General features: G+C 38.4%; 1 protein-coding gene across 1 annotated transcript in view; it reads left to right on the plus strand.

The window, feature by feature from the left end:
• Positions 1 to 9,434: 9,434 nt before the first annotated feature.
• Positions 9,435 to 16,576, plus strand: part of DNAJC5B (DnaJ heat shock protein family (Hsp40) member C5 beta) — a gene marked incomplete at both ends in the record, with an annotated part of 31,092 nt that continues 23,950 nt past the window's right edge. Inside the window, one exon of the mRNA XM_081111624.1 lies at positions 9,435 to 9,553. Within this exon, the coding sequence (XP_080967750.1) occupies positions 9,435 to 9,553 (119 nt within the window). The remainder of the gene's footprint in view (positions 9,554 to 16,576) is intronic.

Below are 16,576 nucleotides of genomic sequence, written 5' to 3' on the forward strand. Positions count from 1 at the left end.
TGCCATTATTTATAATAACCCTAACTCTATACAATCATTGGGCCAGGTATATACAATGTCTCTAGAAGCACCCAAAAGGAATCTATACTAATAAAAGGGTAATATGCTAATTAGACTGGACATCTTCCAGACATCTTTTGGACATCTTTCCGGACAAAACCACGGTGGCGGGGGCTGAGGCAGAGGCAGTTAGGGGAAATCAGGCCAGCAGGGGAGGGCAGTTCAAGCCAATCAGGCCAGCAGGGGAGCAGTTAAGGGGCGATCAGGCAGACAAGCGGTTAGGAGCCAGCGGTCCTGGATTGCGAGAGGGATGTCCGACTGCCAGTTTAGGCCCAATCCCTGCGGGCAGTTGGACATCCCCTGAGGGGTCCTGGATTGGAGAGGGTACAGGCTGGGCTGAGGGACCACCCCCATGCATGAATTTCATGCACCTGGCCTCTAGTAGTGAATAAAGGAATAGTGCAGATTCCATAAATAGAATACACCAGGGAAATTAGCAAGTAACACCCCCCCCCCACACACACACACACACCATTCTCTCTCCAATTTTCTACATCACAGAAAGGCCACTTTGTTTCAATCTTGCAATATCTTCTAAGTCAGCCTCTTCAAACCCAAATGACATAATTGGCAATGCTTTTACAATATAGTTGGTGTATTTTGCTTTGGGGAATTATTTATGGGCTTACCATGAGTTATTTCCTTTTACAAACATCATTGAAGCTCACCACTTCTGGAAAGCCTCACCTGTTTAAGTGGAATATGATCCCATTAACCTCTGGCTGTATCTTCAGAGGATATATCAGAAGTCACATTTGTAGAGGCATATGCTGCCATTCTATGCACTATGTATGAAAGCATGTCAGCACGTCTCTTTTATTTCTCTAATTTTAGCATGAGGGCCATTGACCATGCTCTTTCACCTGCCTAGAATATATCTGATTTTACCAGCAACCTCAACATCTAATTCTTTTCATATCCCTGCTTGGTTATTTTTGTTCTGGGAGGCTTTCTCTGATTTCCCTTGTTCCACTGATTTGCATGGCCTTGTTGCATCTCTCCAAAGTCTCACTTTTATATTTATTTGAATATTCATTTCATTAATATCTGTCTCTCTTGGTAGGCTGTAACTCTGTGACCCACAAACCCAGAATCTGTGGTTGGTCCTGTTTACTAGTATATTTCTAGCATTTAGCCCCTGGATCCTAGTAGGTGACTAATTGTTGAATGACTAGAAACTGTGTTTGCTCTTTGAAACATAGCTACAGTTCTACTTCACCTATGAGTTTTGCAATACTTACATAAATTTCAAAACTCATGTTTTTTTTTAATATTTTAAAAATTAAAAGTAATGATTTGAGAAGAAAGTTAATTCTGCAAAATAATGAATTTTACTAAATAATTTATTACACTGAATTTGAGAAACTGTAATTTTTTAAAAAAGTCACCCTTAATCTCATCACATTAACCCATCAAAGGACATTGTCCTAAAGCTGCAGTGATTCTGGAACTTAGATCTGAATGTCTTTTGTCCTCCCCCCCCCCCCCGCCACCCCCCCCACCCCCCCCACACACACCTAATTCTCTGCATGACAAAGGGCTGCTTCCTAAACTCTGGTTGGAAACCCGGATCTATGAGAAACAGCCTTTCGTTCCTTTATGCTGTATCTAAAGCAAAACAAAACAGTGCCATCTAGAGATCAGAGTGCTAAAATGTTCACACAAAATAGCCCCAAGCTAGGTGTCAAGCTAAGCAGCATCTTTCAACTCTGCTGAGCTTCAGGAGCCAGACAGACCCACTGTGCCAAATTCAGGAGTAACACCTGCCTCAGTTGATTTAAGACTTTTTCTGTCCATAGAATCCTACCTGAAATCACAGAAACTATTCTCTTGTTTTTGCATCTGAGAGTTGGGTATTGTTTTAACAAGAGATCCCTTAATTCTTTAAAACCACCTCAGTCACCTTGACTAAGATGTGGGTAACTGTGATTCAGTTCTTCTTGACTAAGGTTAGGATAAAATGTTCAGATATAAAAATAATTGAATTATATACTGAGCAATTACAGTTTCCTCCTTATTAATGTTACATGGTCTTTCCAGTAACTTTAAAGCAAATGATTATTTCTAGCCTTAGACCTAAAGAAAATAAAATCTAGAAGAACCCACTTTGACCCCGAATAGCAAAAGCAATCTTGAGAAAGAGTAACAAAGCTGGAGGTATCATGCTCCCTGATTTCAAACTATATTGCAAAGCTATAATAATCATAACATATAGTATTGGCATTAAAAACAGACACAAAAATGAAAGAGAATAGAGAGCCCAGACATAAAACCACACTTGTGTGGCCTATTAATTTATGACAAGGGAACCAGGAATATACAGTGGAGAAAGAACTGTCTCTTCAATAAATGATATTTGGAAAACTGACAGACACACGTGAAAGAATGGAACTGGATTCCTGTCTTACACCAGACACAATAATCAACTCAAAATGGATTAAAGACTTGAATGTAAAACCTGAAACCATAAAACTCATAGAAGAAAAGACAGGCAGTAAGCTCCTTGACATTGGTCTTGACAATGATATTTTGGATTTGACACTAAAAACAAAGGCAAGTAAAGCAAAATTAACATGTAGGATTACATCAAATTTAAAAAAATCCTGCACATCAAATGAAACCATCAACAAAATGAAAAGGCAACATACCAAATGGAAGAAAATATTTGCAAATCACTTATCTAATTAAAGATTAATGTCCCCAAAATACAAAGACCTCATACAACTCAATAGCAGAAAACCCCAAACTATCAGATTTAAAAATGGGCAGAGGATCTGAGTAGATATTTCTTCAAAGAAGACATACAGATATCTAACAGGTACATTAAAAGGTGCTCAACATTACTAATCATCAGGTAAATGCAAATCAAATCCATAATGAGATATTACCTCACACCTGTTAAAATGGCTATTATCAAAAAGGTGAGAAATAACAAGGGCTGGTAAGGATGTAGAGAAAACATAACCCTCTGCACTGTTGGTGGGATTGCAAATGGGTCCAGCCACTCTGGAAAACAGTATGAAAGTTTCTCAAAATATTAAGAATAGAACTATCATATGATCCAACAATTCCACTTCTGGGTATTTATCTGAAACAACCACGACAAACAAACAAAAAGAAAACACTGATTTTCAAAGATATATGCACCCCTATGTTCATTTCAGCATTATTTACAATAGCCAAGAAATGGGAATAACCTGTGTCCATCAATGGATGAGCAGATAAAGAGAATGTGACACACACACACACACACACACACACACACTCACACTGGGGTCTCATTTGGCTATTAAAATAAAAAAGGAAATCTTGACATTTATGACAACATGGATGGACCTTGATGGCATTATGCTAAGTGACATCAGACAGAGAAAAACAAATACCATACAATCTCTTTTATATGTTGAACTAGAGGCCCAGTGCATGAAATTCATGCAGGGTAGGGTCCCTAGGTCTGGCTGGTGATCAGGGCTGATCAGGACCTTCTGGCTGCTGGCTGGGGCCTCCCTTCCCTAGTTGCTGGATGCTGACCAGAGCCTCCTGGTGGTCAGCGCATGTCATAGTGAGCGATAGAACTCGAGGTCTCCGGTCAAACTCCCGCGGGGACACCTTGCATATTAGCTATATATATATATATATATATATATATATATATATATATATATATATAACCAAAACAGAACTCATAGATATAGAGAACAGATTGGCAGTGGCCAGAGATGGGGGCTGGGGGTTGGGCAAAATGGATGAAAGGGGTCAAAAGGTACAAACTTCCAGTTGTAAAGGAAGTCATGGGGATGTAATATACAGCATGGTGCCTATAGTTAATACTGTATTGCACATTTGAAAGTTGCTAAGAGAATAGATCTTAAAAGTTCTCATCACAAGAAAAAATTTTTGTAACTATGTAAGGTGATGGATGTTTATAACACTTATTGTGGTGATCATTTTGCAATATATAACAAAATCAATCATTATATTGTATATCTGAAACTAATATAATGTTTTGTCAATTATATCTCAATAAAAATATTATAAGAATTCATTTTGCATATCAGGAGATTAGCACATTTTTTTAATTTAAAGTTCTGGTGAAAACCTGGTGGCAGTTCCATTGTAGCATTTGGTTAAACCAAGTACCAGCTGACTAATGAACAAAATAGAGGTAACATTATTTTGGGATCACTAGATGCCTTGTAATGGCAACCTTTATGGTCATGCATGTTTTATTCTCTCTTTGTTATGTTTTCCAGAGGGATAACCAATTGGCTGATAGAGTAACAAATGAAAAGTAACTTGACTCCATTGACCTGCTTAACTCCATATGGGAACGATGGAAAGGAGCAACTGTTTGCTTTGAAACAGTGGAATAGGTATGGAACAGATCCTTTCGGTTTTGCCTTCCTGTATTTCTTTGCACATCTATTTCCAGACTAGTTAAAAACATCACGTTGTTCCTGATTGAGAACACAGAATCGGAGTTATAGGAACAGGTACTGTGTGTATTGTAACATTTCTTAGTTGTGTGTCTTGAGGTTGCTGTTTATATAAGTACCAGTGCAATTAAGAGAGAATTATTTTTCAATAGTAAATAAGTAATTATGCTAGGAACAATTATAATTTTAAAACCGAATTAGCTTTTTGAATGTGTGGTTAGCTTTAAGATACACAATTTGAATAAGGAGATTTTCCTCCAATAAGTAGAGTCCTATGGAGGAATTACAGAAGTAATAACAGAATAGTAGAGCATGTTGGTTTTCCCAATCCAAGCCATCAAAAGAGTTTTTGCTGTGTTTAATGATTATCTCCCCTGACCATTTTCTTTTTCTCAACTATGAAGGGACCCTGCCAAGAAAAGCATTGTTTGATTTTTTTTCTCATTTTTCAGAATTCACATAATAGATATAGACAAAGCTTCTTTCACTTTGAAAGGAACATTTCAAAGTGAACATAAAGAATTTACAACAGCATTTGTAGAACCTTTAAATATGCGTTTATTTTGAATTGGATACCTATCATCAGCATGCTGAATCTTCTTTTAATTATACCTATAAGGGACAGGGTGACCATATATGGTTTGGTAGTGACTGTACAGTAATCAATGCTTTAAGAAATTATGATATTAATGAATTATAATGCAGTTAGAACTTATTTAAGTCCAGAAGATTAAGTATCAAGTACTGGATGATCAAGATTAAATTAATAACTGCATGACAGCATTTTTTACTCCATTGGCTAGCTTATGGATGAGAGACTATGAATAAATAATAATGACTTGAATTTTGCATAGGAATATTAGAATTCAAAGGCTACAGAAAAAGAATTCATAAAATTATATTTTATATAAGGAGTTAAATAAGGGTATGATTCCATTATTTAAGGCTATTTAAGGAGAGATTTTAGGGAATGTTTTCACTATTACTCTGTAGTTTGTATGTTCTCAGAGCATAATATATTTTTACACATTAAAACAACTAAGGGTTTCAATGTATTACTCTATTGAATTTGAAACTAAATGTTGTCTATATCAATAATTTATGAAGAGTCTGGTTTCCAGCTCAGTAAGGAAACAGAAAAAGTAGAAGTGGTTGCTGTTGGATGTGCAGAGAGCAGCCTTGCAGTCTTTTGGTTGCTTTATGTTTCAGTCTGTAGTTAGCCAACTACTAACCACATTGACCAACTTTAATTAAAGACATTTATCTGACTGAAAGGAAATCTTTGGGGAATAAGGCAAAGAAGGTGATAGATAGAATAAAAAATTTCCAAACTTCCTATAACAATCCATTCTGAATATTATTCAACCCACATCACGGAGCAAGTCAGCTACCATATTTCACTTAGGTACAGATTACAGTGTGATTAGATTTATAATTGAAGGGATGATTTGGAAAAATACATAAACCAAAGGAATAGCCAGTTATGATGTCTTTGCTGGTGTGAGTTTCTATGTATGAAATTATTTGAGAGACGCGATCTGCCTTTCTTTTTTCCATTGGGAAGAGGAGTGCGTAGAGGGATGGCCACGGGACAGAGAAGGATAAAACCCAGGCTGTTTCCAGTACTATTCTCTGGAAATGGTAGCCCCCAACTGAGCCCATCTCTGTTGTTCCACACCTGGGATAACTTTGAAGGAGGCAGCCTTAGAAAAAAAATGTTCCAGTCAAACTGTCAAAATGTCCCTCTTCTTTCAACCCCCAAACCAGAAAATCTTCTTTCATTTAATTACCCAACAGACATTTATTGCATACCTAATAGGTGCCAGGCACAATGCCAGGACTCAAAGCTGAATCTCTGTCCTCCAGAAGATTCCCTCTCGTTCAGTTTGCTCTCTATACTTAGTACTAGTTTAACTCTGAACACTAGTTTCATTATTGGCTTTCAGTTTTGCATCCCATATTAATTTGCAATTTCCCTAAAGACCAGGCTTGCACTGCAGATTTTGAAAAATAAGTAACTGAATTGTCTGCTGTGGGTGTTACCATAACATGTTCAGCAGATTATCTTCAATACTATGTACATCTTTTTCCTGGGTTAGTGACAGCAAGACCCAAATAGGAGGGAATTAAAGCTGGTCATGGAGTAGGATGCTCTCAAAGTGAAGATTGTGTATGTCTGTGCCCTGTTAAAATTGATTTTAGGGCTATCAGTTGATTTTGGGGAACCCTGACATCTGTCTTATTTCATGATACAGATGAAGAGTGAATACATTTCCCCTCAAATTACAACTTCCTTTTGAATCTGAAGATAGAGAAAAACAGATAAAGCAAAGGCAACTACTTGCCATACCTTTCTCCTTGGCGCTTTTGACTGGCTAGATATACTTTCTTTATGGAAGCATGTTGGCCCAAATTTATTTATTTCTTCTTCTTCTTCTTCTTCTTCTTCTTCTTCTTCTTCTTCTTCTTCTTCTTCTTCCTCTTCCTCTTCCTCTTCCTCTTCCTCTTCCCCTTCCCCTTCCCCTTCCCCTTCCCCTCCTCCTCCTCCTCCTCCTCCTCCTCCTCTTCTTCTTCTTTTCTCCTTCTCCTTCTCCTTCTCCTCCTCCTCTTCTTCTTTTCTCCTTCTCCTTCTCCTCCCCCTCCCCCTCCCCCTCCCCCTCCCCCCCTCCCCCTCCCCTTCCCCCTCCCCCTCCTCCTTCTCCTTCTTCTTTTAAATGTATTTTTATTGATTTCAAAGGGAAAGGAGAGGGAGGAGAAAGAGAAACATCAATGATGAGAGAATCATTGATCGGCTGCCTCCTGCACACCACACACTGGAGATTGAGCTCACAACCCGGGCATGTGCCTCTACTGGGAATCACTGCTCCTTTTATCCATACTAGTAATGTCTACACAATACATCTGAATCTGTTTGGTTTGAATCTCTTAATATTCCCTTGTAATTTCCCCCAAAGTATTCATCCCCAAATATCTAGAAGTCACATTCAATTTAAAGGAAGACTACGTGCAGTGATTTAAGAAAAATCTACAATTATCCTGGTAAGCTTTATGTTATATTTTACCATAAAAGCAAAACAACAACAACAACAGCAACAGAAACACACACACACATAAAAACTACTTAGATTGTCCGCTCCTCTGACCACAGTTCCTTGAAAATCATCATTTATCTCTTGGCTTTGAGCCTTGTGTAGCAAGTGTTATCAGTGAATGAATGTGAATGAATGACTATAGCAGAGCCCAGAATGTGGTGTCAGGGATGTGGAGATACTCATGCTCAACTTAGGGAATCTATAGAAACAGAGCTGACAGCAGCAGAGCCCAACGGGTATGTCCCAGTGTCAGGTGGGCTTGGTGGGAACCAACTTTCCAGCTCTGCTCCCAGCAGGCTAATAACCAAACCAACACAGGCAAGAGCAGAGCTTGCCCAATGTTGCCTGATGGATCAGGATGGTTTTAGAGGCCCCTGAGACGCCAGACTCAGTGAACGTTGTACAGTGAGTGGCATTAAGTACAATCACTATGATTTTAAACCATCATCACTGTATTTTTCCAGAACTTTTTAATCATCCCAAAAATGAAACTCTGTACCCAGTAAGCAATAACTCCCCATTCCCCACTCCCCTGCACCCCCTGGTAATCTCTATTTTACTTTCTGTCTCTATGAATTTGCCTATTCAAGTTACCTCACATAAGAGGAACTATATAATATTTGGTCTTTTGTGACTGGTTTAGCATATTTTACTTAGCATAATGTTCAAGGTTCATCCATACTGTAGCATATGTCAGGATTCCATTTCTTTTCATCACAGAAAAATATCCCATTGTATGTACCCACCACATTTTCATTAATCTCTTTATGAACATTTGGGTTGTTTCCACCTTTTAGCTTTTATGAATAATTCTGCTATGAACAATGGTGTTCATTTTTGTTTAATATATTAATTGATTTAATTCTTATGTTTAGGCTCATTTTTTGTCTCCCATTTACAGATAGGGAAAGCCATGCAGCTGGGTCATGGCAAGGCCAACATTCCAACCCAGAGGGTCTGACTACAGTGCACTCCCTGATTTATACACTGTGCCGCCTTTAATAAAAATATTTACATTTTCCTTTGAACCTACTATATTCTGGGTATATCAGATGCATTATTTCTAAATCTTTAAGATGTCTTTATGCTGTCTTTTTTATCCTTATATTACAGGTGAAGACATTAAGGCGTGGAGAGGTTAAGTGGTGGATGCAGGAATGCCCCTAGTGTGCTTGCTACTCTGCCTGGCCCTTCCTAGAGCCAGAACATAGCAGGAAGATGGTCCTTGGGACTTGGGATAGCACAACTCTTTCCAAATAGACTTCAGGGAAAGGAGCTATCTCAGGGGCAGAACCCATGAGCACTGTGGGACCTCTGGTATCACATAGCTCCAGCAGTTCTAACCTGGCTCCCAGATAAGGCCAGGATTTTTTCCTTAATAAAAAGTTGTTTTTGTTTTTTTAAACTCTTGCCCTATGTTAGGCCAATAGGTCAAGGCAAAATGGATGATTATTTCCATTGTTGGCTAACTTTGGAAAGCAGACAAGGAAGGAGTTCTACAAGTTCTACAGATTTATTTAAAAATAAATCTACATATGCCTGACCTATGAGGATTGTTTCTCAATAATTCTGAATTAGTTGAATACTTAGATAACATCTTGCTTCTATTTTTCCATATGGACAAAACCATATTCCATTTGTATAGCTGCCTGTAACCTTTCATACTGACTTGAAGTTCTCCTTTTGGCAATCCTAACCCTTTACTCCCCTCATTTTGCAGCTGGTATAAAAATGTACTTCAGGTTGTCATTTTGCAAAAGGCCAGAAATGAACTATCTTCCTTTTAGGATCCAGTATGCATAACCTTCATGGCTATTTCCCCCTTTTGGTTTTACAGCAGGAGAAAATGGCATGTAACGTCCCTAACCAAAGACAGCGGACTATGTCAACCTCTGGAGAAGCTCTGTATGAAATTCTTGGTCTGCATAAGGGAGCATCAAATGAAGAAATTAAGAAAACCTACAGGTACAGAGGCAGTTCAATGATGACATATCCTGTATTACTAGAGATGGTTATTTTGTGATTGGCAAGGGCCTTCAATTAAAGGTATTTGCTCTCTGCTAAGACCAGGTAATCTCAGTTTGGGAGCTCATGTTCCCTGTTCCATAAACACAGGCAGTTAGGAATAGAGAGGCCGACACTGATTTTATGAAAGAACTGTCTCGTGATGCTGGGCCTTAGGAAAGGGCAGCCTATGTTCTAAGCCTACAATGAGAGAGGTAGGGGTGAGAGAAGGGTGGGGGGAAGAAAGGGACGGAAAGAGAGGAGGAAGAGGAGGAGGAAAAGGAGGAGGAGGAGGAGGAGAAGGAGGGGGAGGAGGAAAGAGATGGAGAGAGAGAGATCTCACTGTGAATGAATAGGATTTGTGATTAAGCCCATAGCCCATATAATATAGTTTCAACAAATCTTTTTTTTTTTTTTTTTAAGGGGGGTGTGTTGTTGTATTGTATGCTATACTTTTTAACTCTTCAATTTTGATCTTTCATATCTGATCTAGTTTCAAGTTAGCTATTTTTGGGAAAATTTGAAACACTTTTTTATTTAAACCTCCAAGGATTTTTTTTTTAAAGGATTGAGTACAAAAATAATTTACTTATTATAGAAAAATTGGAAACTACTAAAAATAAAAATAACATATATCCATAATTCTATCTCTAATGATAATTATCATTGATATTTTTTCCTTCTAGTCTCTTTTTCCTGTTTAAATAAGACATTTTAAACTTAAGTTGGATTCATCTATATTCTCTTTCACTTTAACAAGGTCCTATCATAAAAGTATACTGGTGCTATTAAATATTTTGATTTTTAATGCTATGGCTATTTTCTAATTACCTTGTTAGCTATTTTTAAAAACATGTACATTCTTTTAATTTTTCCCCAGAGTTAATTTCCTTGTACATAAAACATGATGTACATTTTCAATTATGTCCTTATTTATTGAGGAATAAAGTTGTGCTGTTAGAAAAAAAAATGAATCAAAATATAAATGAAAGTTTATTTTTAATCAGTTACTTCTTATTTGGCCTTGAATTAGATTTTTAAAACTTATGGGGGTTTTTGATGTATGTAAGTTTAGAATTTTTAAGTAGATAAATTTGTTAGTCATTTACTTTATGGATTTTATCTTATCTGTCATGGTTAAAAAGCCTCTCCCAATTACAATATTATAAAAATACTAGAGGCCTGGTGCACAAAATTTGTGCACGGGTAGGGTCACTAGGCCTGGCTGGCTGGCAATCAGGGCTGATTGGGGCCTTCCTTCCCCTGGCTGCTGGCTGCTGTCTGAGGCCTTACTTAGTTCTGTGCCGCCCCCTTGTGGTCAGTGCACATCATAGCAGCCAGTCGAACTCCTGAGGGGACAATTTGCATACAGTGGGGCCTTGACTTATGAGTGTCCCCACTAACGAGTTTTTCGAGATACAAGCTGTCTCTCGGCCGATTTTTTGCTTTGAGTTGTGAGCTAAAATTCGGGTTACGAGCCAGCTTCAGATACCCCACCGCTAGTTGGCCCAGCGAACGTCACAGTGAACGCCCCAACATCAGCCCAGCATCACTGTCTCACTCGTTCACTTTTTGATTTGACATACGAGTAATTTGAGTTACGAGCTCCGTCATGGAATGAATTAAACTCATAAGTCAAGACCCCACTGTATTAGCCTTGTATTATACAGGATTAGCCCATTTCTTCTAGTACACTTATGATTTTACATTTTTTATATTAAATCTTTGGTCAATTTGGAGTTTAACATGAGGAATAAAGGTATGATTTCACATTTATTTTTTCCTAAATTACTAGCCCACCAAAATTTATTGAATTCTCTCTTTTTATCTATTGATGGAAAAATACTTTAGCTTTGTATTGGAACCTTCACTGTGTGGTAAACTGTAGGACCCAAAAGGCCTTCAAGGAGCATGTGTTGAAGAATAAGTGACAGTGGTGGAAACTGCCATTTGAATCCAAACAGTTCTGTGAAAATGGTAAAGTTTGACCAAAGTCAGTGTCCATCTTCCAGCTTATATTTCTTGTAAGGTAGTGGGGAGAGAAAGAGTCTTTGCCATTTTATTGGGTCCTAGAGCTATCCAGGTGTGTGCCTGGGAGCTGCTCAGCCCTGTGCCTGGACACCCTTGGACGAGGGTTACTAAACTTGACTTTTAAAGCTTTGGTGCTGAGACATTGTGCTGGGGTGGGAGTTGGGAATTAAAGTAATTGTATTATAAGCTTAATACCTACCAAGATGCTCTCCAAATTGAAAAAAAAAAAAAGTGATGTCTAACTAACTACCTTGTAAGTTTTAAAATTCACTTTACAAATGTGACTTTTAATTGCCTTTATTAATTTTGTAAGCTAAAACTTCAGGTCATATCCTAATTAAGGCACTAATTATGCCGAGCTGTTTGCAAGTTTAATAATTACAATCTAAAGTCTTTTCATGTAGTCAACATCTTCCTATTAATTTTGTTTTAATGTCATACAAATATTATTTTTTCAGCTGATTAGGGTACTCGTATGCTGCCAAAAGCATCTGCTTCTATCTAAATTACACATTTGTATTCTGGAAGTTATTCAAAGTGTATGAGCAGGCTGAAAAACTACTCATAATATTATCGTTATATTCAGGGATCCGAATTAAAGCAGTCAAAATGTAGCGAAATTAAAAGTCAGTGAAATTTAATAAAATTACCAACTGTTGAATCCATACGCTGGTTGACCTCTGTTGTAATCCTTGGTTGTGCTCTTGAAAACAAGGCTGAATTAGAAGACATTTTTTTTCTTCATTTATATTTTATTTTTATTTTTGAATCGATAATATATTTACCTGATTAAAATGAGATCAAACAAACAAGTATACAAAAAACCTCCCTGATACATCAGATCTCCAAGTTCTGTCTCAGGGGAAAGCAATTCCCTGTGTACCCTTCTAGAGAGATCACCTACCTCTATAAGCATATATCCAGACTTTCTCATCTGGGCAAGACAGTACAGGTTTGTCTCTCTCTGATCCTCCCTGCTAAACATGACTAAAAAGCCTTGGAAACAATGCAAGAGACAAGTAAAAGAGAACCCTGAAAGGTAGAAAGAGAAGATGAATTGGTTAGGGACCATAAGCTAGAAAATGCATGTTAAATCCAGAGTAGCTGCCCATTAAAATAAAAAAATATATAAATAGGAATCAGAGTCTCTTAATACGACAGCCAAAATGTCCACATGAATATCACTCATTGTACCAAGAACCAAGAAAATCACAAGTTACATGAGAAAAGATAATCATCTGACTTCCACACTGAGATGAACCAGATATTGGATTTATTGGTATTTTAAAGTAACTATAATAAAAAGATTCAGCAAGCAATTACAAATTCTCTTGAAACAAGTGAAAAAAATAGAAAGTTCACCAAAGAAAGAGAAATTATAAAAAAGAACCAAGTGGAAATTATAGAACTGGAAAATAGCAGAAATGCTACAACAAACTAGAAGAGCTCTGTAGTGGAGGGAGCTGACTGAGGATAGAATCAGCGACGTTGAGGACAGATCAGTGGAACTTAACCTGCCTGAACAGAGAGAAAAATAAACTGAAAATAAACAACAGAGTCTCAGGAACCTGTACAGCTGTAACAAAAGATCCAACATGTATAGCATTAGAGTCCTAAAAGGGAAAGAAAGAAAATGGGATCAAAAGGCTGTTCAGAGAAATAATGACTAAAAATTCCCTGAGCTTGGCAAATCTATAAACCTACAGATCCAGAAGCTGAGTGAACCATAAATAGGATAAATCTAAAGAAATCCATGCCAAGACACATCATAATTAAACTTCTGAGCGCTAAAGACAAAAACAAAAAAAAAACCAAAACACAAAACCTCAAAAGCAGACAGAGAAACAACACATTATTTATGAGGGAACATCAATTCAAATGACAGCAGATTTTTCATCTGAAACAACAGAGGCCAGAAGTGACACAACATTTTTCAAGTGTTAAAAATAAAGAGCTGTCAGCTGTAAATTCTGTGTTTGGTGATACTATACTTCAGGAATTACGGGAAAATAAAAATATTCTCAGATAAAGAAAGAAAATGATGAAGAAAGGAATCTTAGATCATCAGGAAGGGAGGAGGGAAAATGAAGAATGCAGAAATATGGGTAAATAACATAGATTATCCTCCTCATTAGTTTTTAAATTACATATGATGATTAGCATAAAAATTATAACATTATTTGATACTCATGACAATTATATCTAAAATTGAGGAGGATAATGGGAGCCAAATGGGAGTCAAGTTTCTGCACTTCACTCAAATTGATAAAACAAAATCAGTAGAATATCAGTAGACTGTGATATATATATATGAAAATTTTATTCAAGTAACCCACAGGAAGACAAGAAAAGGAAAATGGAGGAGTGAGAAACAGAGGACACAAACAGAAAGCAAATAATAAAATGATAGACGTAAGCCCTGACATAATAAGTATATTAAAGGCAATGGTCTAAGCATATATTATATTTTCCTTTCTTGTTATACAAATGGTGGTGTACTGTAACTCCTATCCTGTACTTTGTATTGTTCTCTTAACAATATACCTTGGAGATCATTCTCAGGAATGATCAGTTCATAAAAAGTTTCATTCTTTTCATTTTGCTGCATCATGTACCATAACATAGATGTCCCATGATTTAATCAGTTCCCTGTTGATAAATATTTCGGTTGTTTTAAATCTAGGTTTCCTTTTAAAACCAACTTAGAGCTTCTCAGGAAAACCCCCATGGTCCCAGAAAAGTAGATAGAGATGGGGAGAGGGAAACTATCTCTGTTCTGCCCACTTCCCAGTTTTTGCTATGCCCCTATTCCAAACTCCTGGAGCAAGGATCGAATAGACCCAGCTGGGTCAGACGCTCACCCAAGTCTAGCTGGCTCTGACTAGGGATCTGGAATCACAAATACCCACTACCTTAGCAAGAACTGTAGGATCCAACTCTTGGGAAGAAAAAGGGGCAATGTTCTCTAAGCGTGGGTATAGAGTTGGGAAGGAAATTACCAATATTTCTATTTCTTTATTCCCTTAAAAATTCACATAAATAGCAGTCTCATAGGCCTAGCTCAGCCCCTTCCTATGTTTATTTATAAGTCTTTATCATAAAATCTTTCTATGAGTAAAGCATCTATTTTTCATATGTCATCTTTTTCCCTACAATAGTATAACCATGTTTCATTTGTTAGCTGATAAATTGGAGTCCCCAGCTACCTCAGAGGGTAGCTGGGAGCAGTGACAAGAGGAAGGCTTCTGTGTCAATCCATCATGTACTGAAGCTCTTGTCTCATTGAGGCTTTGTAAAGATAAATGAGATCATTTTTTCTCAAAGTGTGTGGAGCTCTTCGTGGAAGAGCATAATGAAAATACCAGGTACAGTTGTGAATGGATAGATATCCTCATCATCTTTAAAAGTCTAAAATTATCCTGCCATTTGCTGCTACTGTTCAAAAACCATTTATCCAGCATAAAGTGACGTTTTGCTCCATGTCCAAAGTGCCATATCACAGGGTGAGACTCGTATGAGTCTCATCCATGGCCTTCGTTATGGAATAAATCTGCCTTTCACATTGTACAGCATAATCATTCCAAGGAGCTTGAAGTTTAAGGCTCATTTAATCCAAGTTTTTCATGGCTGGGTCACACCACTTAATCATAACAGTGTTTGCATGAGATAAGCAAATATTTTCCCCTATTCTCCCACTGCCTAAAAGTCTTTACTCCCCCTTTTCATGCTGTCTGAAGGAGACATTTTAGTTAATCAAATACACCTGGGAAGGCTAAGCGGTTACTTATCTTGCACATATTTGCTGTAACTTTAAACTGGCATGTTTCCCTCTTTCACGTAATTTAAGTAGTCTCTCGGAGGCAACAGGAATTTGAGTTAGGAAGCTGGGGAGGAAGGGGGGGGAGGAGGAGAGACACACTAGTGAATGGTGGGACAATTGGCGAGAGGGTTGGTTGGTGAAATAAGGGACTCAAAGCTTGTTCTCTAATCCCCAATACCGGGCTTTGGCCCTTTTCAAGTGACTCAAGAACTTGAGTTCCCTGTAAAGTCTTCACCACCCAAGTCCTTTTAGGAGTCCCCCCTGGGAAAGTCTCCCAGGACCCAGGACTGAGTTCATCCTCATGTAGCAGTGTTGCTCCAACAAACCAAGTTTCCACCCTGTGAACGACACTGCTTTCATTCACTCAGTGGGCATGCCCATGGTCAACTGCAGGCACAACTCGGCATGCTAGGCTCTGCTTGCAGCTCCTCTGGTTCTCAGCTGGGCAGGGCTGCTCTGCTGCTATTCTGTGACCCCACCAGGCCCGGCAGGGAGAGCAGGTCTCCTTGCTAAATAGTTGGTGACCAAGTGTCTGAACAGGCCAAGAAGCCACCTATGCTATTCATCTGGAGGCTTGAGGGAATCACCAGTGCCTGCTGGTCTGTGCGCCACTGAGAGGTAGAGGCTGGATATAGGGGATAGCTCCCTCCTTTTTGTGATACCCTCTGTTACAGCCTCCAGGGAGTGTCAAAGTTTGATAGATAAGCTCCTTCTATCTTTTCTTATAGATCTCTTTCTAAAGGACCCAGACGCGTGCTCAGAGGTGAGTCAGAGACTAGCAGTAATGACCCTATACTTAGACTCTCCATCCTCTCTGACCCCTAAAGCTTTGCTCCTAGGTCAAGCTCATTATGCTTGGCTCTTTCTTTCCTGAGATGGCATTCTTTTCAAGGAGTCTCTGCCACCCCCAGATAGGCGTCCATCAGGCCCCACTGGTTCATCAGATTTACCCAGCTGTGGCTGCGCCAGCAGGGTATATGACGTGGATTTCTTTCTGGAAGGCTCTTCAGGCTTGGGGGACTTCTGGGAGGCTGCCTTCAGGCCTCCAAGCGTGCCTTGATGTGCTCAAACTCCCAGCCATGAACAGTAGGCTGTAATGGCTCAAAGATGCATCTACCTCCCTACCATAGCTC

This window comes from Myotis nattereri (assembly GCF_964212035.1).
Source record: "Myotis nattereri genome assembly, chromosome: 17".
Taxonomy (NCBI): Eukaryota; Metazoa; Chordata; class Mammalia; order Chiroptera; family Vespertilionidae; genus Myotis; species Myotis nattereri.